Source organism: Sarcophilus harrisii, chromosome 4, assembly GCF_902635505.1.
Source record: "Sarcophilus harrisii chromosome 4, mSarHar1.11, whole genome shotgun sequence".
NCBI classification, from domain to species: domain Eukaryota; kingdom Metazoa; phylum Chordata; class Mammalia; order Dasyuromorphia; family Dasyuridae; genus Sarcophilus; species Sarcophilus harrisii.
The window spans coordinates 384,493,234-384,518,264 of record NC_045429.1 but is presented as its reverse complement, the minus strand read 5'-3'; the positions used below and the strand labels follow the sequence as shown (position 1 = coordinate 384,518,264).

At 35.1% G+C, this 25,031-nt stretch overlaps 1 protein-coding gene across 1 annotated transcript in view; it reads left to right on the top strand.

The window, feature by feature from the left end:
• SMYD3 (SET and MYND domain containing 3) overlaps nt 1-25,031 on the top strand; it is a 961,044-nt gene that overhangs the window by 186,487 nt on the left and 749,526 nt on the right. The window contains exons 3-4 of the mRNA XM_023502028.2: nt 16,333-16,440; nt 18,079-18,136. Of these exons, the coding sequence (XP_023357796.1) occupies nt 16,333-16,440; nt 18,079-18,136 (166 nt within the window). The remainder of the gene's footprint in view (nt 1-16,332; nt 16,441-18,078; nt 18,137-25,031) is intronic.

Below are 25,031 nucleotides of genomic sequence, written 5' to 3'. Positions count from 1 at the left end.
TTGCCATTTATGACTCTGGAGGAGAGGATGAGGCTGATGGCTTCGTGCAGCTTTGCCTCATTTAAATTAATTTCAAGTGCAAGTCTGTACATCATCCTTGTAATATTATTAGTCCTGTTTGAGAATGAAGGAGGATCAACAACAACAATCTGGCATAGACAATTCCCACTTGATAATTTCTTGCCCATTGAAATGTATTTAGAAAGACTTAGAGTTGGAATTTAAAGTCAAATAACTTTTTTTTTCTATTACCATACTTTTGGTATCTACTTATCACCCAACTCTTACTGTGACTCTAAAAACCTGTAGCATGTGCGATGTGGAACATTGAGAGCTTGGGCAGTCATTGAAAACGCCAAGGTTATCCATTACATCCTGGGTCATTGTCAGTCATCTTGGCTTTTGCCTTGCTATTGGACTTTAGTAATGGTGGAAAAGAGAGAGAAACTAATGGCTTTGTTCAAATCTGCTTCACTTAAATCCAATTCATACACAAGTCAAGACATCACAATGTTAGAGTTACAATGGTTGAATAAGGATGTGGCTCTTATAGGAGGCAAAGAAATCTGTGGTGTGTGTGTGTGTGTGTGTGTGTGTGTGTGTGTGTGTGTGTGTTTGTGAGAGAGAGGGAGAGAGAGAGAGAAGAGAAGAGAAGAGAGAAAGGCTGACACAAAGACACACACAGAGACAGAGAGAGAGAGAGAGAGAGAGAGAGAGAGAGAGAGAGAGAGAGAAACAGAAACAGAGGGAGAGAGAGTTTTTATGTCTATTTTCTACAGAATTGTTTGATGGAAAATAAATGTCCCATTTATTTCATTCAAATAGCAGTGCCACATATAACTGCTATACACCTGTACTTTGAACTTGTTTCTACCATGGTTCTTCTGATATCTATTTTGTCATTTTAATTAAAATCAATAAGATGTCTATTTCTTCATTTGACACAGCATCCCTGGATTGGATTAGTATTCAGCAAGCTTTTCAAAAGATAAGCATAGTGTCTTTTCTGCCCACTGTCCCTGAATATCTGCCATGTATTTTCAGTTCTGGAGAGATTTTAAGCTAGGTTTTAATTCATTCTTGTCAACCACCTGTAGCTGTCAGATGCCCTGCTTAACCTAATTGTTTTTCTTTTGAGGATCCCAGATTTTCAGTTCTCTCCACTTGACAACCTGCAGTTATATATGCATCATTATTTGAATGAAAGAATATGGAACATTTATTTTCCATTAGACAACCCTGTAGGAAACACACATACATATAAACACACACACACACACACACACACAACTAGCAGAGATTTCTCTGCCTCCTGCAAGGGCCACGTTCTTATTTAACCATTGTAAGTTTATTATATAGGAAATTTCTCTTCTATTAGCGCAATAAGACTTATCTCCTAGTACATTTTGCAGTGGACTATTAGTGTATATTATAAGACACTATTGTAAATTAATTTATCTAGGAATACCAGGTGTGATCATAGGGGCTTGATCTTGGAGTTTAATCACAATGTGACCTTGGAGCTTTCTTGGGAGAGGATGCAAGTTAAAAGAAAAGTCTTAAGTGTGTGGTTTATCTCTTCTCTCATTAACTTTTCTTGACAAGCCCTCATCAATACTCCAAAAATACTTTTAGTTGTCTTTTGTTGGCTCACTGTCACATTTCCTTTTAGTCTTTTCATAGTCTTCTCAACCCCATCTGCTGCCTACCTCCCTTAATCTCAGCAGACGATTTCATTATTATGGTGACTCAACCAGTTTGCCTCTTTATTTCAAAAACTATCTGTATATTTCCTTCCATCAAGAAGCATTGTTAAAAGCATCTACAATGTTGTCAATTGCTGTTCCAGGAGATGGGGATTTAAAGATAAAAATAGCTTCTGTCTTCAGGAATTTACATTCTATTGGGGGCAACAGCATATGCATGGAAAATTAAATACAAATCATATAAAGCAATTTACAGGAGAAGGACACTAGCAACTGGGGAAATCAGGATGACTTCCTATGGGAGATATCACTTGGGCTGAGTTTTAAAGCAAGTTGAGGATTCTGTGAGAAGTAGGTTAGAGAAGAATATATTTCAGCCATGTGGTTCAGCCCTTGCAAAGGAGTAGAGATGGAAGATGGAATGTTTTAGAATGGGAATACAGTCAAGCCCATTTAGCTCATTCACAGAATACATAAGAAAGAGTAATGTTCAGTAAGCCTGGTAAAGTACACAAGAGTCAGACTACTTGTACTTTAATACCAAATAGAAGTTTTATTTCATCCTAGAGGCAAGAGGAACTTGATCTGTAGAGTGACTTAGTCATATGTATGTTTTAGTAATATTATTTGGGTAGCTGCATGGAAGATGGTTTCTTCTTTACCAAGGCTGACCTCTCCACCTTTCCTCTTTTTTCTCTCTTTCTACTTCAGTTATTTTGTTCCATTAATTTTTCTCTCTTCTTTTATCTTCATTCTTGCCTTTAATATTGATGCCTTTGCCTCTGTCTAGAAATATGGATCTTTGAACTTCTCAGTGTGAATACTCCTTCCAGTGATCCAATCTCTGAAAGGTCAGCCCCTTGAAGACCTAACTCAAATGCCATCTTCTCTATGAAGCTTTTCCTGAACTCACTGATCAGCTGTGATGCTTTTTCTCTGAAAGCCAAAACATTTTGTGTATACCTCTCTTAAAGGACTCTTTGTATTTTATTTTGTTCTATAGTTACTTGTATATTCTCTACTGGAATACAAATTCTTGGAGAGTAGGTTTCCCATTTTGCTAATCTCTCAGCCCTGACAGTAGTAGCTGTGTCTTGCATACAGCATGTCTTAAATATTTTTAATAGAATTGATGTAATGAATACTGTTCTTTTTTTGTGCATTTACTGTACTGATGACATTGATTTATCATTATTGTTGAAAACTGTCATTATTTCTCAGAGCTATTGCAGTGGGATATTTTGATAGCTTAGTGGTATATCATCTTTTTTTTGTGATTGCACTCTCTCCTGGCACAGGTTATATATACCCCACGACCTTATATCTTGTCTAGTTCCTGTCTGTATCCTTTAATAAGTCATCCAGAATCTACCCTCTTACAAGATACTTTTCTTTTGGGGAAGAAAATCTTAACCATTTTTGTCAGTGATTATTTTGATGTTGACTGGTTAATCAGTCAGGAAATACAGATTAAGCTCTTTTTATTTTCCAGAAAGTGTGCTTATACATCAAGGGTTACCCTCCTTTCAACAAAAAGGTAAAAGATAATTCCTGCTCTCAAGAAGCTCACAGTCTAAAGGGAGTTACAACATGAAAGCATATATGTAAAAACAAGATAAATACAGAATGGATTGGAGAAAGTCAATAGAGAAAAGACATTAGGCATTAAAAAGGCACTAGCATTAAGGAGGATCAAAAAAAGCTTCTTATAGAAGGTAGGATTTTATCTGGGACCTGAAAGAATCCAGGAAGCAGAGATGCTATGAATCCTTTCTCAGAATAATATTTTGTTGCTTTCATTTTTAATTGAAGAAATGGTAAATTTTAGTTAGAGATTAGTAAAACTAAAGATATATATATATATATATATATATATATATTTTTCTAATCCAAGGTCGTTGTTCCACTGAAATCTGTGCTTGGCCCATTGGAGGTCTATGAACCCTAGGTTAACAACCCCTTTTTAGGATCTTCTCTTAACATTTTATGGATGACATGGATATCAGTGAAGTTATTCCTTGTTTTTATTATATGATGAGTTAAACTCCTTTTCTGGTCAAAGATGGTCTTGATTGTGTTTTTAGAGTAAAGATATATTTCCATTGTGCTTAGGATCACTTGCTATTTTGATTCTTCTGAGATGGTGCTGTTATCTGTTTTGCCGTCCTATTGCATCTTCTTTGTGCTCTAGATTTTTATTCTTCTGTCCATGCTTATTTTCCCCTGAAACTAAGAAATAAATTTGCTCCTGTATTTGGCAGATTACAATATGGTTGTAGCCAGATAATTGATTACTTATGCACAGGAAAAGAGCCAGACTAGTTGAAAGTGCCAGAGACTATGGCCCATATAACTTTTGCAGATAAGCTTTCCAACTTCCCTCGATATGGTTCAGAAATTCCTAGTGTTTTGCAACTAAAAAAGGATAAAAAAGAAACTGAGAGCACCATAATCATACCAGTAAAATTGTGTCATGTAGAATTGTCCAGTACAATATTAAGGAGAACTCATATTTATCTAGATGCTTTACACATATTTTCTCATTGTATCCTCACAACAATCACAAGGACTATTGCTGTTATTATTTCTCATTTCCAGAAGAGATTTTCAAGATTAAGTGGCTTGCCAATTGTCATATAACTTCAACAGAGCTAGTTCCCACTTTGAAAGGATTTATTTATTTTAATTAACTCAGTTTTGAGCTTCTGATTGATTAGTTCCTTTCATCATTTCTACATTGCCACAGTAACTTCCTCACCCTTACTCCTCTATTTATACTGGAAATATGGTTTGACCCTGACCAGACTGATTGGCTGGTTACTTCCAGAACCATCATTTTAAGAAAAATACCCACGTTATCCATATTTTCATCTCTTTCTGAGATCTACTTTAGATTTTCCAGACTTTTTCTACCATTATCTTCCATTCCCCTCAAAAAAGCCTGTTTTCTTCTCTCTCCAAATTTTCAATTGCTTTCCAAAATGGCTGGACCAATTCACAGTAATGCATTATTAGTATACCTGTTTTCCCACAGCTCCTCCAGCACTTGTCATTTTCTTTTTTTGTCATTTCTGCTGATCTGATGGTTGTGAGATGATTCTTCAGAGTTTCAGTAAGCATTTATTAAGAACTTACTATGGCTCAGACACCGTGCCAAGCACTGGGAATACAGATAAAAACAGAAAGAATGACAGTCTCTGTCTTAAAGGAGCTTATGTTGGAATGGGGAAAATTAAAAATTAAAAGGAAGGTTGATAAGTAGATCTAAAAATCACATATGTAGAAATAATTGAATTCATGATAAGATCACCAAGGGGAATGATTTAGGGTGAAGAAAGCCTAAGACATAGCTCTGTGGAATACTCAATTAGACCTTTATCAGAGAAACTTGTTGCACCGATTCTGCCTTCCCCATATTCTATAAATCTATGCTTTTCTCTCTGGTTCCAATTTTTTGAACAATTTTCCTTTATTCTTTCTTGAAATAAAATTGTATTCAGACTTTTTGTTTCATTGTGATTTTCTTAGAGCCAGTGATTCTTTGATTGCTTTGCTAAGTCTGTCTTCAAGGTAAGATGCTTTGGTTTGTAATAATTTCATGTGTTCTTTCAATTCTGTTGTCTTTTGACTTTACTTTTATATATTTTTGCGTTCTGTTGCTTCCATTCCCTGTTTCTCAGACATCCAATAGTTTATTCAGTTTTCCTAACTACTGTTCTAAATAATTGGTTCTATATTCCAAATTTTCTCTGAGAGCTCTAATTTTTCTCTTTAAGATGAAAGTGAATGTCAGGAATGTAGAGTGCCATTCACTTTTCTGGAGTTATAGATGCGACAGTTTTATTCATTCCCTTTTTTATAGCTTTCTTCTTACCTTCTTTGATTCCTTAGCATTTCTTTGTTGTAGTAAGATCTATTTTTCCCCTTACTCTTTTCTAAAGTCTCTCTCCTAGATTTCTGTCAGGTTTTTTTTTTTGATGATTCCTTTCTTTTCCTCTTTCTTTGACCCATTTGTGATATTTTGAGATAATTTAGAGGTTATGGATTTAGCCACAATGTCTCAGCTGCTTTTCAGGAAGCTCCTCAAAATGATTTACTGTAGCAGATCACATCTTTCCAGTTACAGTTTATGAGGCAATGTGGTGGTGGTGCAATGTATATCATGCTAAAAACTTGAGTTCAAATCTCAGATACTTAGCTAGGTGATTCTAGGCAAATAACTTAATCCTAGCCTTTGTTTCCTCATCTGTAAAATAAGGATAACTCTATCAGTTGTTGTGATGTTCAAATGCCAAAACATGAAAGCATTTTGTAAACTTCTAAGTATTATGTAAAATGCTTGATAATTTTATAGCTATGATTGCCTTAAAAGTTCAGACAATTGGATAAGATGTTTTAATTGTTTAAATGTCTAATTCTTTTCTTTGTTTTTCACCTTCTACAAAGAGATATTTCACTAAGTAGAGCAGAACACAATGTTACAAGTTTTCCTCTGACAAGATGTCTCTTGTGCAGTGTTAGGGTCATATAAGATTCCTTGATAAATATAACCATAGAGTTAATATTGTTCAATGATTAACTGATTAATAATAGAAATGAGAGCAAACAAAATGAAAAATGGGGCCACATAGTAATAAATTTATCTAGAATGTTTATAATATGTGAAATATATGTGAAAAAGTATCCAAAAGGAATAATAATTCCATTTCGGAAATTTACAATCTAATGGAGGAAAGAACATGAAAGCATAAGTATGGTTCTGGACTCCTAAGAGAATTCTTAGGAGCTCCTGAGCCTATTTCCTTTAGGGATTGTGTGTGCAATAGTGTTGGATCTTTTACTGATGAAAAGCCAGAGAACGTGTATTTCCAAAGTAATCTAGACAGTGATGGACATGACCTGAAGAGTTCAGTCTCAAAGATATGTAGATAGTTCTTGAGGTGAATTCAGTTCCTTACAACTGGGAAAGAATACAAAATATGTTTTTGTAATCTTGGAAGATGGTGATTGTTTTTTTGTGCCTTGCACATAGTAGGTGCTTAATAAATGCCTGCACATTTTAATGGATGCATTGCATTAAATTGAGCTACTTAATGGTTTTTAGTAGAGAGGAATGAATGACAGGAAAGGATGAAAATATTTGATTGGAGATAGGATATAAGATAAAATAAAAGGAGTCTTTTGTAATAGTCTAGATAAAAAGACACAAGCAAGTTTGTCTGGCATCTTGTAAGTGCTTGATAAATGTTTGACAGAAATAACCAACCTTTTGTCTGCTAATTAGATGTGTGGAGATACTGAGGGGAGATACAAGAATGATTCCAAAGTTTTAGTCTTGAGAGAGTGGGAGGGTGGGAGTGACACTAACAAAAAGAAAAAATATTGGAGGAAGTGGGCAACATTGGGGGAAGATGTTGATTTCCTTTTTAGACATGTTGAATTTGAGTAGCCAATATTACACCCAGGAGTTATATGGTTTTGAAGCCCAGAAAATAATAACTTGTTATCTTTGTGGGTGTTTTAAATTGAGTTCTATTTTTATAAAAGAGACGATATTTCTGTTATATTTCTTTTAACAATGTTTTCATTCTAAGCTTAACACATACAAAATAAAATGGGCAATTCCATATACATAGTAGAACAACAACAAAAAAAGAGATTGTACATGAAACTAAAAATCTATGTATGTACAGCTCACTTTTCTTTCTAAATATATAATGAATTTACTATGTAATTTTTCAAGTTGTCCTTCCTGCTTGTGACTTTTTCTGGCTGTATTTTCTCTTTTGTGCATTAAAACATTTCAGGGATTCTTTTCTTTTCTTTTTCTTTCTTTTCTTTTTCTTTGTCTACTTTATCTCCACATCTGTTGTTCATCCTACCCTTTTCATATTGAAAAAAAAGGAAAGAAAAACAAAGCTCTTGTAACATGTGTAGTCAGACAATAACAACAACAAAACCATAAATGAATGTATATAAGAGTATGTCTTATTCTGCATCTTGAGTCCATTAGCTATGTATCTATTCAATAGATATTTAATTCAGTAGTGTACCCCTTTTAATGTTGAGGTACTCTGGGAAGATTCGTTGAAGCTCTTTGTGAATTTCAATGAAGATTTCAAGTTCAATTCAATAAATATTTATTAAGTGCTTACTGTATGTCAGGCCCTGTGCCAATTGCTATGGATATAAAAAAATAAAAGCAAAAGACAATCCTTTCTTTTCAGGAATTTACAGTCTAATGGAGGAAAGAACATGAAATCATAAGTATGGTTCTGGACTCCTAAGAGAATTCTTAGGAGCTCCTGAGCCTATTTCCTTTAGGGGTTGTGTGTGCTATAGTGTTGGATCTTTTACTGTTGAAAAGCCAGAGAACATGTATTTCCAAAGTAATGTAGACAGTGATGGACATGACCTGAAGATTTCAGTCTCAAAGATATGTAGATAGTTCTTGAGGTGAATTCAGTTCCTTACAACTGGGAAAGACCTCTGTGATTGCTGCCATCATGATAGATTATAACAATATGGCTTTCTTTTGGGAAGAAATCCCTATTAAAAAGCATGTTGATGTATACATATATTGTATTTAACTTACACTTTAACATATTTAACATGCATTGGTCAAACTGCCATCTGGGGGAAGGAGTGAGGGGAAGGAGGGAAAAAATTGGAACAAAAGGATTTGCAACTGTCAAGGCTGAAAAATTACCTATCTTGTAAATAAAAATCTATAATAATAATAAAAAAGCATGTTGACATTCTAGTTGGTTTCAAATGCTTTTCTGTGTTTTTGCATACACAAGAAGAAAGTGTTATATATTTCTATGAATAGCAATATTTATACCAGGGGAAGGAAAAACTTTACCTCACTAACAAATTAATTTTTAATTGGGGTGATTGGAGAAGAGAAGATTAGTGAGATTAGTGTTATATCTATAGTAATACTGTGTAATTCTTCCCCTTCATCCACATATAGTAGAGAAAGTCCTGAAAGTGTTTAGTAGATTCTTCTGTTTTATAAGGGAGTGGATGTGTGGAGGCCTAGATTGACCATTCCATCATAAAGATTCTCTCCCCCAAACCCCAGGATATAGCATAGAGTCCTAGGCCTTTGCTTTCTACTATCTGTAGGTTTGCTATAAAAGAGGAGAGGGATGAAGTTGTGTAGATACAGGGCCATGGAAGAGGGAGACGTGGTTTAGTGGGTTAAGAAGGATGTCATATCTAACACCTGGATAAATTCCATGCAGGAATATGAATTTTGTTTTCCCTTTTGTTTTCATTCCAGTAAAGACAATGAGGTTGGGTTGTAGATTTTGGATTAAAGAAATGCACTAAACTTCCTTGGTTCTACATGAATACTTTTAATATCTTATCGGTTTGGAGGTGAAGGGCAATGATTTTGTTCTCCCAAACCTGGGGACAACTTTTTGAGTGGGATTCATTTGGTTAATCATCTAATATTTTGAAATCTCTGTCTGGATTGGTTAGGAGATTGATAGGTCAACACCTCATATTGAATGTGTGTGTGTGGCAATTATACAACTAAATAAAATATGCCTTTGTAACAGTGACACCTTGCTATTGATTTTGGGGAAAATAATCTGTGAATGTTAGCATATGGCATAATTTAAAATTATCACTATGGACTATCTGCCAAGTTAGATTATCTGATTAAATAAAAATTCCTAAATTCTTCAAGTTTTGTAGATCAGAGAACACTAGCCAAAAAAAAGCTTTGATTTTATTTAATTTAATTGAGAAATCTTTTAGTTAGGTTGCTTATTTAGCAATGAGTCTACATTTACTTTTTTTTTTTAAGTATGCTTTTTCCACATGAAAGACTTTTGTCTATTTGTGTGGTAACTATTTGATTTCTGTTGGAGGCTTTTGGCTAGCCATTTTTTGTACTCTAGGCTGTCATCTTAAAGAAAAGCATTTTGGAATCATGTAAAAAGCAAACCTTTGCTTTCCACTCCACCTCCCCCACTTTTCAAAGTCCCTTGTCATTAGCTCGCTCATGCTTTGTAAGACTTTAACTAGTAACATTTCTGTGCTCTGAGTCTGTGGCAACTCAGTAAGCTTTCTGAAGTTGCTTTCATTCTTTCATATTAGCTGGCCTTCCCTATGGCTGACAAAGGCTCTTGGGTTCTAGGTGAGTTGGCAGTAGTGGTTGCTATAACCTTGGTGTTCTAGATGTAACATTGAGTGCCTGAGAATTTGCCTTGATGAAAGGCATCCTGTAGGTGGTGAACTTTTGAAGTATAAGTTTTTTTGGCACTTTCTAGGATGTAACAGTGGACTCTCCATTTATTCTTTAGTTTTTCTACACTCCCTGTTGCCTTCAGGACAAAATGCAAGCTCTTTAACTTGGCATTGAAAACCCTTTACAATCTGACTCACTCTTGCTTTCCTTTCCAGACTTGCTGAACACTATTCCCAATACACACCATGCATTCCAGCCAAAATAGTCTATTTGCAATATCCCAAACTTGGCATTCTGACTCCTGCCTTTGTCTTTGCAGAAACTGGCCCAATTCTTGGAATGCGTTCCCTCTTCACCTCTGCCTTTTATAATCTCTTGCTTTCTTCAAGGCTTAACTATGTGTCCTGACCTATCTAGTTATTAAGTGCTTTCTCTCTCTTTAAATTATTCCATATCTGGTTATTTGTTTAAATAATAATAATGATGATAACTAATAATAATGATAATCATAATCATAATGATAAATAATAATGATGATGATGATGATAGTGATACATAGTGCCTCCTGTGTGCCAGGTGCTGTGCTAAGTGCTTCCAAATCTTATTTGATCCTCACAACAGTCCCTAAATGGTAGAATCTGTTGTTATTCCCATTTTACAAATGGGGAAACTGAGGCAAATGGAGGGTAAGTGACTTTCCAGGTCAATCAGCTATTAAGTGCCTGAGATCAGATTTGAACTCAGGTCTTCCTGCCTTTAGTCCCAAGCAATCTGTCCACTGTATCATCTAGGTGCCTCCATATTGTATCTTTCAGAGTTAAAATGTTTAATAAATTCCTAGCACAGGTGAATTCCATGCTCAAACATGTCTTTGATCTGAGTATAAGAAAATACAAGAACCAGTCAGTGGCACTTCTTGAATGCTAACTTTGTGGAGCGTTCATTAGGCACCAATGAAAACTGTTTGCTTCCAGATGTTTTGCAGGATTTGAGGGAAGAAACTAGATCATCAGTTTTTTTTTTCCGATATCACTTATGTTTAGTATAATGATAATCCAATGATTATCAAGCAGCAGAGACAATGGCCTTGGGTTTTGGACTTTTTCCAGATTTCATTTTCATTAGGTTTTAATTAGAGATCATTACGTAGTATGTTTGCCAATAAGAATAGAATTTAGCATAGTTAGAAGCCAACTAAGGAAGACAAAAAAGCTACAACCCTGAATGGTTAATAATAATGCCCAATTAAGTAGCACTTTATAGTTTACAAAATGTTTTCCTCATCACAATATTACTGTTAAGGCCCACACCATCTTTAACCTAGACTATTATAACAGTAGCCTGCTGGAAATAGGACTTTTGGCTTCTATTCTCTTCCCCTAGTCTGATATATTCTTCCCACAGGTACCAAAGTAGCTTCCCTAAAACATGTTTGATCATGTCATTGTATTGCTCAAGGAACTTCAATTGCTCCTTATTGCTTTTAGATTAATGTACAAACTCTTTAGCTTGACAAGGAAAGTCCTTCATACTTTGGCTCCAAGCTGTGTGTTACTCTATTTTCTCCTTAGACATACATACTCTCTACACATTTATTCCCTTCACAAACTTTCCCTTCTAACAAAAGCAGCCTTTTGGCTGTTCTTTGCTCTTAGTACTCCATCTGTCACATAGGAGCCTTTTGTGTCCTATGACAGAAATGCTCTCCTTCCTTAACCTTTTTGAAATGTTGTCTTCCTTCGAGCTTTGCCATCTCCTGTGGGTTTCTTTTTTTCATATTAGTGCTCATTTCCTCCTCAGATATCATTCACATGCTTGCCTAAATCTTGTTGACCCCAGTAGAATACAAGCTCCTTGAAGGCAGGTACTATTCTGAGTAATTATCCCAAATTTCTGTTCACATACATCATTTGAGTCCCAGACTGTAGCTACTAAATCTCCTCTCAGGGTTTTAAGAGTCATTTTGATGGGCTTTAGGGGAAGTTATTTTTTAAAAATACGATATCTCATGAAATCTCATTGATTTTTAGTGGCTATCATTTAGTCACCTAGACTTACATAGCTTTTAGAAAGGGATACTCATAAAAAAACCAATTGTTCAAAAACATCCTTCAAAAGTCTTTGATATCTCTTCTACAAAGGAAGGGAAGATACAAGGGAAGATTGGCTGCAGACTTAGAGAGCATAAGCAGGCATCTCATAGCAGCTGGAAATTCCTTTTGCTGGGGTTTTCAAGATTTTCTTTTAAGATATGGTATAATTTTTTGTTGTACTTTTTGTAGAGTTATGAATCTGTAATCCATCTGCTTAACTCCTGAAGCAATCACTACTTTCAGCTGTTCCAGGAATATTCTCTAGAATGCTGATAGGAAGAAGGGAAGTTCTCTAGTTTGCAAGTTTCTTTTCTGACCAGGGAAAGGGAGAACAGGTCCAAATTAAAACTGGAGCCACTTTCTTCTGACTCTACATCCAAAGTGATTCTTTCTCATAGATGGCTTTTTCATCTGTTGTCAGAGCTTACTCAACTCCATATCTCTCTGGGGCCCAAATTGGCTGGATATTTTATGAATGACCCATTGGACTTGGCTAAGTTTTATTCAAACAATTTAAAGCCTTTCCCTGTGCTATTTCATTTCTTGTTTGTTAGAATCCTAGTGTTAACTCAATGGAATTGATACAATGCTTATTGGTTCACACATTAGAGCAAATCCTTACAAGGTGTTAAGTCACTAATATTGATAGAAACAATGCTTAAGTTAACACCTTTGAGAGTTCACACATTAGCTCACACATTAGTTCACACGTTTGGGAGATTTCAGGGTTCAGTGTGAGATATCCAAATTCACACCTCCCATAATCCCACTCTCAGAGGAGGAATCAATCTTTGAGTTTATACCTCTAAAAGAGCATAAAAAGAGCTTCAGTCAGTCAGTCAGTCAGTTCAGAAGATTTCCAGGAGTCAGAGTTGAGCTAGAGGCAGAAGCTGGAAGAGCAAAAAGACAAGCTGCAAGAAGAGCTCTTGGAATCAAGGAGGGAGATAGGCCTCTAAGAAAACTAACCGGGCTATTTTGGAAGAGACAATAAAAGATTGGATTTTTAACTCCTGGCTGCATTTGAAATGATTATTACTTTGAACTGAAACTAAGGCTGCCTCCAGAAAACTTCCCCAAGAAACCTGCTCCCAGAGAACCATTATATTATAAAAAAAAGAAGAACACCACATTGCTCTTCTAGTGACTCATCTGAGACATCTAAATTGATAAGAACTTTCCTCATTTTATCAGTGATTCTGTTGATTCAGTTACACATTTCCCAGCTGGGTGGGGTTCTAGGGCATAGAATTTGAAGACTGACTTACTTTAGTTGAGGTAATTTGATTGATTTATTCTGTCTATGTCCATTCTTACATGGGTTTTCCCAGTTGAATTCCATGCTTTTAGTAGGTACTCAAAAAAATATTAGTTCAGAGATAGGTAGTGAGGATACAATTTTCTAGATTCACATGGTGAAGCCATTCCAGCATCTTTGACAAGAAAACCCCAAGTGGACATGAAGAGTTGAACATAACTGAAAAAATGACTGAACAGCAAAAGAAGAAAAAATGTACTAGATAATTAGAGCTATTTACTAGTTGTAAAAAGAGAGAAGGAATCCAATAAATGGAAAGTGCTTAAGTTGAGACTACCTCACCATTCATCCCACCTTTGTGGTTGATCTTTTCAACCTCTAAGATTCTCTGGTTCTTTGATTCATGAATAATTTCTGTTTAAGAAATGCTGTTTGAAGATGAGCCTTTTGTTCTGGGAAGAGTGAGAAGTAAAACCATTAATCAGGGAGAGAATAAACCTCTATGAATTCATGAGTCTGGTAGCCAGAGGTGACTATAATTTTTGAGCTCAGCTCAGAATTACTTTTTTTTTTCCATTCCTTTGAGTAGATTGTTGAACTGTGAATGATCTGGTTTATGGGAAAAGAAAAAGGTTAAGATAGCAATGTCATTTTACTGGAAGAAAGAGAGAGATAAAAATGACCTTTTATTCCTATCTTAACATCTCACCAATTCTTTCTTCTGTATGTAATCAAGATCAGTCATAGGTTGGTTGGCTGAAGAAGTAGGATTGTTAGTTTTTATGTTCTCTTTTAGTGAAAATGATCTTTGAAATTATTATTTTGAGGAATGGAGGAGATTTTAATTCCAGTTCCTCACTTTCTTATTGAATCAGCTAAATGGTGCCAGGTTCAAATAAAATTTTCAAAAAATCCATTCCATATGTGCAAAGTCTTATGTTAGGCACAAGGTTGAAAGTATGATAAATGTTTCTTGGATTGAATTAGATTAAATAAATACTTGATGTAAAGAAAATTTGATGAAGAGATCTGAACTTATAAAGTTAATTATTTATTATTAATAATAAATAAATAATATAAAAATAATAATAAATAAATAAATAATAAGGGAATAATAAAATTAATTCTTTGTTTTCCTTTGCTTTAAAAAAGGTCTTTGTCACAGTTTTTTTTTGAAATACTGTTCATCTAGTGCATAAAATTTTTTGATTTGATTTACATATACTTTTTCAGGAATGTTATATCTGTTATATAAAATTAGGCATATTCATATGAAACAAAGCTCTACTTTTTATAGATGGCTACCTTTCAGAGTCATTGTCATTAACCACAGAAAAGATAATTTTAGATTTAATGCGTTGACTCTTCATCAATTCTTTTGGTATTACAAAAGCAATTCTGGTTTTAATGGAAACAAACCTAGATTGAGCTGTCAGCTCAAGATTTGGATCTGTTACTGACTGATATCTTGGAAAAGACTCTCAACTGGTCTGAGACCCAGGATTTTTTCCCAGTAAAATATGAATAATGATGACAAGGATGATAATGTATTCATACCTCATAGAGTTATAAAGAAAATGTTTTATAAACTTTAAAATATAGTATAAATGTGAGCTATTCTATTAGTTAAAATAATAATAAATTAGCATTTATATAGCACTTTAATGTTTGTAAAATGCTTGAGAAATATTATCTCATTTGACCTTCTGGGCTTATAGAAAACAAAACCATAGAATAAACTAGCTGGTATAATGGTTTCAAACTGCATTAGGTTCTGCTGATGCAATTGTAAGATGGTTTTCACATTGCAGCATGGAAGAATGGACTTCCTCCTTGGCCATCTGAGTTCAGTAGCTTTTCCTTATCATAGATATACCTTACTTAGGTAGCATTACCTTTTAGCCCTGTCTTCAAATTCTATAGAGCTGCAAATTAGTTATTCATCTATGAGGTTTATACTTAATCTGGCTGTTTAATACATGCTAAGTGCTATTTTCTCCAGTTGGTTTTCTTCTTGAATCTGCTTTATTTTTTATATGTACTTGTCGTCCTTGAGAGGAGGGATTGCTTCATTTTTTGTATTTTTGTATGTATTTATATCCATTCCTATGTGTATGTCCTTCTGTGTTGTTGTTCAGGTGTATTCAGTCATGTCTGATGATTCATGATCCCATTTAGGGTTTTCTTGGCAAATATCTTAGAAGGGTTTGCCGTACAGATGAGGAAACAGAGGCAAACAGTATGAAGTGACTTGCCCAGGGTCATCCAGCTAGTAAGTGTCTGAGGTCATTTGAACTCAGGAATATGAGGCTTGGCATTCTGTGCACTATGGTGCCATCTAACTGATGTTTGCAATGCATATAGTAGACAATAAGTAATTATTGATCAAGGCACTAAGAATATTTGCCTGCCTTCATTAAAAATCTATTATTACAGCATAATATAGTGGGAAAACATGTTTTTAATCTTCCAACTCTAAAAAATTTGGAAGACTTGAGTTCCATTCCCATCTGCCATCTACTTGCTATGAATTAAAAATAAATAATCATATAGCACTTTAAGGTTTGAAAACTATGTATATTGAGTCATTTATATGTGATGTTCAAGTAATTTCACTTATTTGGATCAGTTTCTTCATTTTTTAAATGAAAGACTTGGGGTAGATGAACTCTAACATCTGGCCAAGTTTTGGATCCTCTGATACTATTTATTTTGTGAAGCTGAAAAAACTCCACTTGTCAGTAAAATTTAGTAAGGAAGTCTTAGCCACTTCCTTTGGCCTCCATCAGTAGATAATAACTAGTTGATGAGTTCAGGGACAAAGGTGGAGTAGAGGCTTCTCTTAATTCCACACCTGAGTAATTGCACAGTTGGCGAAGATTTCATCCTGGGGTCATTAACAGAGCTTAAGTGTTCCCTTCTCTTTTCTGTTTTGACGTTAATAGATATGCAGGTTGTAGAAATTACATGACTACCGTGACTCTTTTATACTATATATAAATTATAAATTATGCTTAAATTTTGATGCAATGTATGTTTCTTCTTACCCCCCCTCCTCTCTTGTTTTAACAGAAACAAGCTTGGCAGGATCACAAGCGAGAATGTAAATGCCTTAAGAGCTCAGAACCCAAGTTTCCCCCTGACTCTGTCAGACTTCTTGGCAAAGTTGTGTTCAAACTGGTAAGTAAAACTTAGGAAACTTGCCCAGGAGTACTTTTCATAATTGCTTTCTTTTCTTTTCTTATTATTTAAAATTCACCTTTTAAAGCTGATGATTAAGCTCAGATTTGGGAGGGAAATGGCTTTTACTCAAGGTCATTTTTTTCCCCCAAGAACTTGTCTGCTGTGGCTTTGGGATCTGTAGAAGGGCCGACAATAAGGAACATAATAGAGTCCATATTTTTTCCCCCTCTAGAAATGGGAGATAGAATATCATGACTTTGCTCTTAAGTAAGTTGAACTGTAGATATCAGAGCAGTGTCTATTACTTTGACCTTAGAGTTTTCCATTGTGATCCTGTCTCTAGCACTGGAATATAATAGTCCAATATAAAGGTACCCCATCCTCAGTCCACCCAGCACCTCCATTAGTTATTAATTATTAGTCCACTTTCCTATTAGTTTTGATAAAGATTTATAAATGCTTTAAAATTGGGAAAAAGCTTTACATGTATTATTTCACTTGATTCTCACAATGACAGGTAGATACTATTAATACTCTTATTTTACAGATGAGGAAATTGAGGCTGAGGGAGTTTGTTCAAGGACACACAGGTACCAGGTATCTGAGACAGGATCCAAACTCAAGTTGTCTTAGTCCAGCATAATATTCATCATGATACTTTGCTTCTTTATGCTACCTTATAGCCAACCGGACATGTCTCTGCTACAAAGAGAAGATCATGTCTTAGCATATTTAAATAAAGGGATGATTTGGAATTAGGAAGCCTGGGATCCCATTTTGTCACATACTGATCATGTCCTTTAACCTCTCAGAATTCATGAAAACTTTGTAGACCCTATGCTGTGGAAAAGCTTCTTTACACCAATTAAATCATAGGTATAGACCCTAAAAATGGCAACTTTGTCTGGATTCTCAAAAAGAAAAGTTAAAAAAAAAAGATTTAATGCGTTATAAATCTCTTTTAAAAGACATAAATAAAGGAACAAACAAACAAAAAGAATCAGATCTTACTCCATTTCAATTCTACCTAATATATAGGAATATGGCAATTTCAGGTAAGATTGTCATAATAAAACAAGTTTTGGTTGAATGATATCATATTTATATTTTTTTACTCTTTGAAAGTATATATATATATTTTTAACTTGCCTCTTTGTACCTTTCATGTAGTCACTTTCTTGAAATCCTGCCCAAAGTAAGCCCTGATTTAGAGAAAACTTAAATGTCTTGAATACACTTAGAAGACTAACCAGCTTCCCTTACATCCCTAACAATTCAGAAATGTCCTTTGCTTTGTTATTTATTTGATCAGTTTTTAATCTTTGAAGTTAGAGTTTCATGGGCTTAAAGCTGCAGCATTTCTACACCTTTATGCATTGAAAAAATGAAAGTAATACTTAGATATAGATGATTCTAACAAAAAGTCAGTAGGGGCTGAGGTATAATTTATACTGTTAAGTTGTTAGTAATTAAATAGCTGAACCCAATAATTTAGAAAAGGCAGTGAAGTGGAAGGAAGAGAATCCTGGGAAGCATCTGCAACAGACTTTAATTAGCAAACGATTGCCCCCCAAATGATGCTTAAGAATCAGAGTTCTTAAATTGACTATGGTGTTTTTCTTTTGTCCTCTCTAGCTGAGAGAATCATCTTGTGCCTCTGAAAAGCTCTACTCCTTTTTTGATCTGGAGTCAAGTAAGTGACCATCAAGTAAATGTCAGCTGTGTCAAATTCTGTTTTTTGGAGGTTTTTTGGTTATGTCTTCATTTCTGCAAGTGAAATTTCATGGGGTTTCTTGGATTCATATGTGCAACAATGAGCCTGTGCATTGGATTGGTTTTTGGTAGAAATGAGCATGGACCCTCATCTCACTAGTATAAATATATGATACAAAGCAATGGAAGTAGACCAGGGAGTTTTGGTTCTGGATATAGTAGTGGAAGAAGTCACAGTAAGGGAATGACCCAAGAAATCATGGGATCAGGAGCTAGAAGGGAACCTAAGAGATTATCTAATTGAATCCTAGACTTCTTATTGAATTTTATCACTTCACAGATGAGGACATGGGCCTAGAAAGATTGAATAACTTGTTCAGGGCTGGAGCCCTGAATTTGACCTCTGGATTTTTCCCCACATTCAATCTTCTTTAATAATAATAGCTTATAACTAAAGTTTCTAAGCCCTTTATATCTAAGATTATTTTACATATTCCCTTTATAAATCTTATATCTACTTATTCATTTCTATGTTCTCCTCCATTAAAATGTAAATTTCTTGAAAACATTGGCTTTTCTTTTACGTTTATTTGTATTCCTAGCACTTAACAATGTCTGGCCTACATATAATAATTGCCTTGTAAATATATATTGATTATTTGATTGAACTAGTACTTTAAAATTCATAATCACTGTCCTCATAACAACCCTTATAGGCCAATGGTAGAAATATTGTCAAGTTCATTTTGCAGATGAAGAAACTCAGGAGATGTTATGTGACTTGACCAAATTCATATAAACAGTAAATATTAGAATAAGGATATAAGATTATAAAATTGAAGTTATAATTTAGTACACACATTAATATTATAAAATATATTTTATGATAAATTATTATAATTATAATATGTGATTATTATAATAGAAATTATAATAATAAGTTATAACATTCTAGAATGGAAGGAACCTTAGGGGTCATATAGTTTAACTTGTATATAAACATGATAGGTAGACACAAAGTGGGAATAGAATGGAATTGGATCTATGGTTTCATTGGTATGGGTAAGCCCTAATGAGGAAATAACCCTTTACCAATGAGATCTTCTCAACCTTATGTTGACCATCCATCCATTCTACCACACCACATCTCATACATACAAGATAGCATCTGTGAAGATTAGTTTTTATGTAGAAGGTGATGTATAAGCAGAGTCCCAAAGGAAATAAGGGATTCTAATGGAGCAAGGCTGGACTTATTCTCCCAGGGTACAGGCAACCTCTGAGGGATCAGAGTTATTTTTCTTAGATGCAGTTGGCTTGAGCCCCTATTGCAGGGCATTTTTCCCTACTGTTAGCCATCAGAGGCCCAGTCCCATTTAATCAATTGGCACAAATTAGCTTTATATTTACTGGGAAGATATAACAAGAGTAGAAATAAATACAAACTCCTGGAGCAGACTCTCCCAGGTCTTTGGGGGAAGTAGGCTTAAACTTGAAGTATTTTTTGCATAACACTAGGGCTAATGTTCATGTTCAAAATGCAGTATAGATACTAACTCTTCCTGTCAGCGACAGCTGTGATGGGTCCCTCTGGTCATTCTGAGGGCCTCCCTATTAGGCTGGGATCCACAGGTTGGGGTCTGATGGTTGTTCCCCCATGGGGCTTCAGAATTGAACTTTTGGATCACAAAACCTGTCATAGACTCTGGCTTCTAGTGGTGGCTTATCATTCTGACCTTGCAGAGTCACCTTGTAACCAGCTCCACCACTTCTTCATTTAAAGGCAGGAAGAACTGACATTATGGAGAAAGAAGCAGCAATGGTCCAGGTGCTTACCTGTACCATTGGGCTGACTTTTGTGGGAAAGGACCAAGGCCGGAGGCCCCTCTCCCATTTGGAGTTTTATAGCATCTTTGTCTCTGAACTATCAAAGTCAGGTAGGAAAGAACTAGTTTTGCTGGTTGTTGCCTTTTTGAATGACACAAGGTCTGGCTCCAGAGTCAACCAATATTCATTTTTTTACTTGATAGTTTGTAGACTGGAACTGGTTACAGGATATCAGACACTCTCTTCATCACGTTGCAGAGCCCTTCTGTTACAGAGGATTACCTCTTTCTAAAAGCAGGCTCTCTCCCACCTTGGGATTATAGCAGCTAAACAAGCTGTGTCTGCTTTCCAGATTCTGATTTACACTGAGAAATGGAGGTGAAGTGGGAGTGTGTTTCAGGAATATGAATCAGCTAGTCCAGTTGCCTCCTGAGACAACCTGTTCCACTTTTGGACAATCTCCTTGTTTAAGAAGCTTGATTGTACACACACACACACACTCATGTACATATATATATATCCCTATACATAATATAGGTAAATGCATGTGGGTATATACACATACACAGACTTCTGTCTAATGATAACCATTTCTAGGGGAGGAGGAGAGGGGAGGGAAGGAAAAAAAAAGGAAAAAAATAAAAAAATTTACATGATAACTTTATTACATATTTAAAAGGAGTAGCAAATTGTACATAATAGATTTGCATTTTCAAGTGCAATCATCTTTTCTTTATACAATATTATGGAAATGCTTGTTTTATTCCATAAATTAAACATTTTTTTTTAAAAAGGAGCCTTTAAAAATTTTTAGCTAAAAATTCAGTAGTTTTCTTACAATTTCTCAATCCATCTTATTTATGGTAGAAGTCATTACACACTTGATGATCACTCCTTGATCAGAACTCCTAGAGCCTTTTCCTCTCATCTCTGAAGGAATGATAATAATTATAAAAGGGGTGCTGGATTGTTTTTTTAATACCCCAAATCTGGTAATTTGGTTAATGAGACAGATTTTTCTTTCTCTATAGCTGAAAGAATCACTTTTTGTGATATGCAAGACTCAAATTGTTCAGGAAAGCCCCAGAGAAAGTGAATAAAAATTAAAAACCTGTCTTGTCTCTAAATTTAATACTCATTGCATTTCCCCTTAATGTCTCTTTTCTCTGTTCAGTGATGTAGTTAGGTTCTTTGCTGAAAATAACACATGTTCATAGTACAAAACTATTAGACTATATATTCTTAGACTATTAGACCTTTGTATTTCATTCATGAAGAAACTGGTGGCCAGATAGTTGAAGGGCCACAGTAGATGGGATGAGAACCTTATTCTCTTGACTACTCAGTCCTTGTACATCTTCCTGTACCACAATTTCCTCATCTCTAAGAGGATTATTCTTTTCATCTCTGTCTCCTGGCTTCCTTCAAGATCCATCTACATTTCCACCTTCAACAAGAAACCTTTCTTGATCTCCCTTAATGCTAATGACTTTCTTCTGTGGTTATCTCCTATTTTTCCTATACATGTCTTGTTTATACACAGTGGTTTGTGTGTTGTTTCTCCTATTAGCATATGAGTTCCCTGATGCTTTATCAGTGTCATCCTGCCTCTGGGTGGATGATGGCCCTCTGCTACTGAGGTCTCTGGGTGTTTGGTTTCCTCACAGGGACTTACCAGGAAAAGGGGCAGCCCCAGAGCTGCCAAAGGCTAGTTTTTAGAATGATTCCAGTGTTCCCCCACAGGGCTCCTTATCACTAGGAATGAAGGCCTGGACCACTTGTCTAGGGCTTGCTCTCTGCTTGAGTGCTTCTCCTTTATGGTTTTGTAAGGGGTATGGGAAGAGAACTGTTAAGTGGAGGATGGAAAACAATCCCTGGATAGGAAGAAGAAATAGCAGTGGGCTATGTGTAGGTCATGTGTCAAAACTGTACACCCTTAACTCCTCTGGCTGGAAGCAAATAAAGAAGAAAGCCCAGTATAAATTTATGATTGTGCCTATGATATCAAAAGTATTACTGAAGAGGTCCTTTATTTCACTCTAGTATCCCCTCTTATACTAGAGAGAAAATCACAGATCAGAAGTTGCAGCAATATAAGAACTCAGAGGAATGGAAGGCAAGGAATAAAGTTGAACTTGGTGAATTTTTTTTCATGTTTTGATGTGCACTTAATCATTAAAATTCTGCTGTAAGCCACAACTATAATCACTGCTCAGCCCTAGAATCCTGGCATTAATTTGAGCTCTCCTCAGGGAGAAACTGAGCATGTGCAGTAAACATCACCTATTCCAAGTGCCATGTTCTCAATAATTATTAATTAAATGTCATGCTCTCAGCATTAACACCTGTTTGCAGTATATTTTAAAACTGATTTCAAGAAAGGATTGCCTGCTTTTGTAAAATCTATCTTCTCTTGAACTGAAGAAGAAACATGTCCCTTTAACCTGGGAATCACTATGATTGAAGAGTTAATCTTTGGTCTTGTGATTTTATTTTCTCCTATGCTCTCTTTCCCTTCAATCCCATTTATTTTTTTTAAATATTTTTCATTTCTTACTCACTTGCTTACTCTACTTGTTTCACCTTTAGATTGTATTTGAATCACTTCTCACTTTATCTTTGTTTTTCATTCTTGCCTTTGATATGCTGTCAATTATTCAACATCAGTTTCTAACCTGCTCTATATTTGTACCATGTTTCTGCTTGAACTTTAACTGGAATTTGAGAAGGGAGAAAAATGGTCAGACAATAGGGATAAATATAGACAAAGATCACGTGGCTACGTGAGATATCTCAGATGTGGAAACTGCCTCTACTATTGCAAGTCAGCACCATCTCCACAACTTATTGTCTTACAAAATTGCTTAGTGCATTGAGAGATTAAATGAATTGTCTAGGGATAGTATCAGAGGTAAATATTAAGCCAGGACTTGCTGGCTCCAAAGTTGGCATTCTGATGACTTTGCCATGGCAGGTAATACTTTAAAAATAAAAACAAACATATACTGTAAGTAATGAGTATGATAAAATGTTGGAAAAGGGCCCTAGAAATTCACAAAGGAAAATGTCATGCAAGATCATGGAGGATAATGTCCTTTGATGTCTATACATCAGTGCATAGAGTATGGATAATAAAAAAAGTGAACTTGAAATTTTAATACATATAATTAAATCTCATAGATATCATCAGACTTGGTAGGATGGACTCAAAGCTGGAAGATGACAATAGAACCACATAATATTCTCTTTCAAAGAAACAGTATGATATAGTGGATGATAGAATTGTATTGTAGGTTCAAAGATTATTGCGGAAATGAATTGAAGTTGAGGGTGATGATATGATGGAGAATATTTGAATAAGGATAAAAGAGGAAGATCTGGATAGTATATAATTGTGAGACCACCCAGCCAAGTGGAGAGTAATAATATACATCACTAAACTGTAACACTATTTAAAGTATAATGGTGAGGGGGACTTTAAGCAATTTGGTAGGTTGCTAGAAGTCACTGTCAACTACAACAGAATATCAGAGAACTCTTTTACTTCATTTGCTGATAATTTATCTCTTGGGTATCATGAAAGAGACATGTTGAACTGCCACTTTGAGTTCAACTCTGGCCATCATAGGAGTAGTTGTTGAAGGAGAATTGGTGAGAATCTTGGGAAAAATCACTATAAAAAAATCACAGAATCTTTAGATGGAAAAGACTTTGGAGAACATTAGGCCAACCTTGATATTTGACATTTGAAGAAACATACTGAGAGAAGTGAATTGCCTTTGTTTTTATACATTTGTTTTAGTCACGTCCTATTCTTCATGACCCCATTTTGATGCTTTCTTGATAAAGGTACTGGAAGGGTTTGCCATTTCCTTCTCCATCTCATTTTTACATAGGAGGAAACTGCGATTAACAAGGTTAAATGATTTGCCCAGAGTCACACAACCAAGATGTGTCTGAGGCCAGATTTGAACTCATGAAGATGAATAACCCTGATTCCAGTCCCAGCGTTCTATCCACTTGTGCTACTTAGCTGGCTGAAGTGACTTTAGCACTGCAAATAATTTATTTTTTTTTTGTTATGAAAACGAAAAAAAATCCATTGTAGATTTTCCTTGAAAGTGTTTTTGACCATGTGTGCACAAATGTTTGTAGCAGCCCTTTTTTGTAGTGGCAAGGAACTGGAAATCGGGTGGATGCCCCTCAGTTGGGGAATGGCTGAATAAGTTTTGGTATATCAATATTATGGAATTTTATTGTTCTGTAAGAAATGATGAACAGGCGATTCCAGATAGGCCTGGAAAGATATGTAGTGATGTTGAGTGAACTGAGCAAAACCAAGAAAACATGTGGTAATCAACTATGATGGACTTTACTCTTTTCAATAATGAGATGATTCAAGGCAATTCTGATAAACTTGTGATGAATCCAGAGAGAAAACAATGGAGACTGAATATGGATCCAAGCATAGTATTTTGACTTTTTTTGTTATTTTTGTTGTTTGTTATTTTTTCTTTCTTGTGTTTTTACCCTTTTGATCTGACTTATTTTGTACAGCGTGATAAATATGGAAATAAGTTTAAAAGAATTGCACATGTTTAACCTCTTTTGGATTGCTTGCTGTCTTAGGGAGAGAGATAAGTAAGGGAGAGAGGGAGAAAAATTTGGAACACAAGATTTTTCAAAGGTGAATATTGAAAACTATTTTACATGCATTTGAAAAAATAAAATACTATTTAAAAAGGATAAAAAACCCCAAATAACGAAACAAACCAAAAAAGAAACGTTGAACTTTTTTGGTCTATCCAGTTTTAAGAATCTTTAATTTCCCAGCACTTCTCCCATCTCCCAGAGTTGCTCAGATATTGCTGTTATATTAGCAGAGTTTTTCAGTAGCCTGAAATGTAATCTGCTCAAGATTGAAGTTTTTAAAGCAGTAAGATAATCTCTAAGATGTAATGTGATCTAGTGACAAGAGATCTCTGGCCTCTCTGGTGGTCATGTAAATGGAGAAAAGAGAACGAATATGAGTAGTTAAGAAGGTTGAA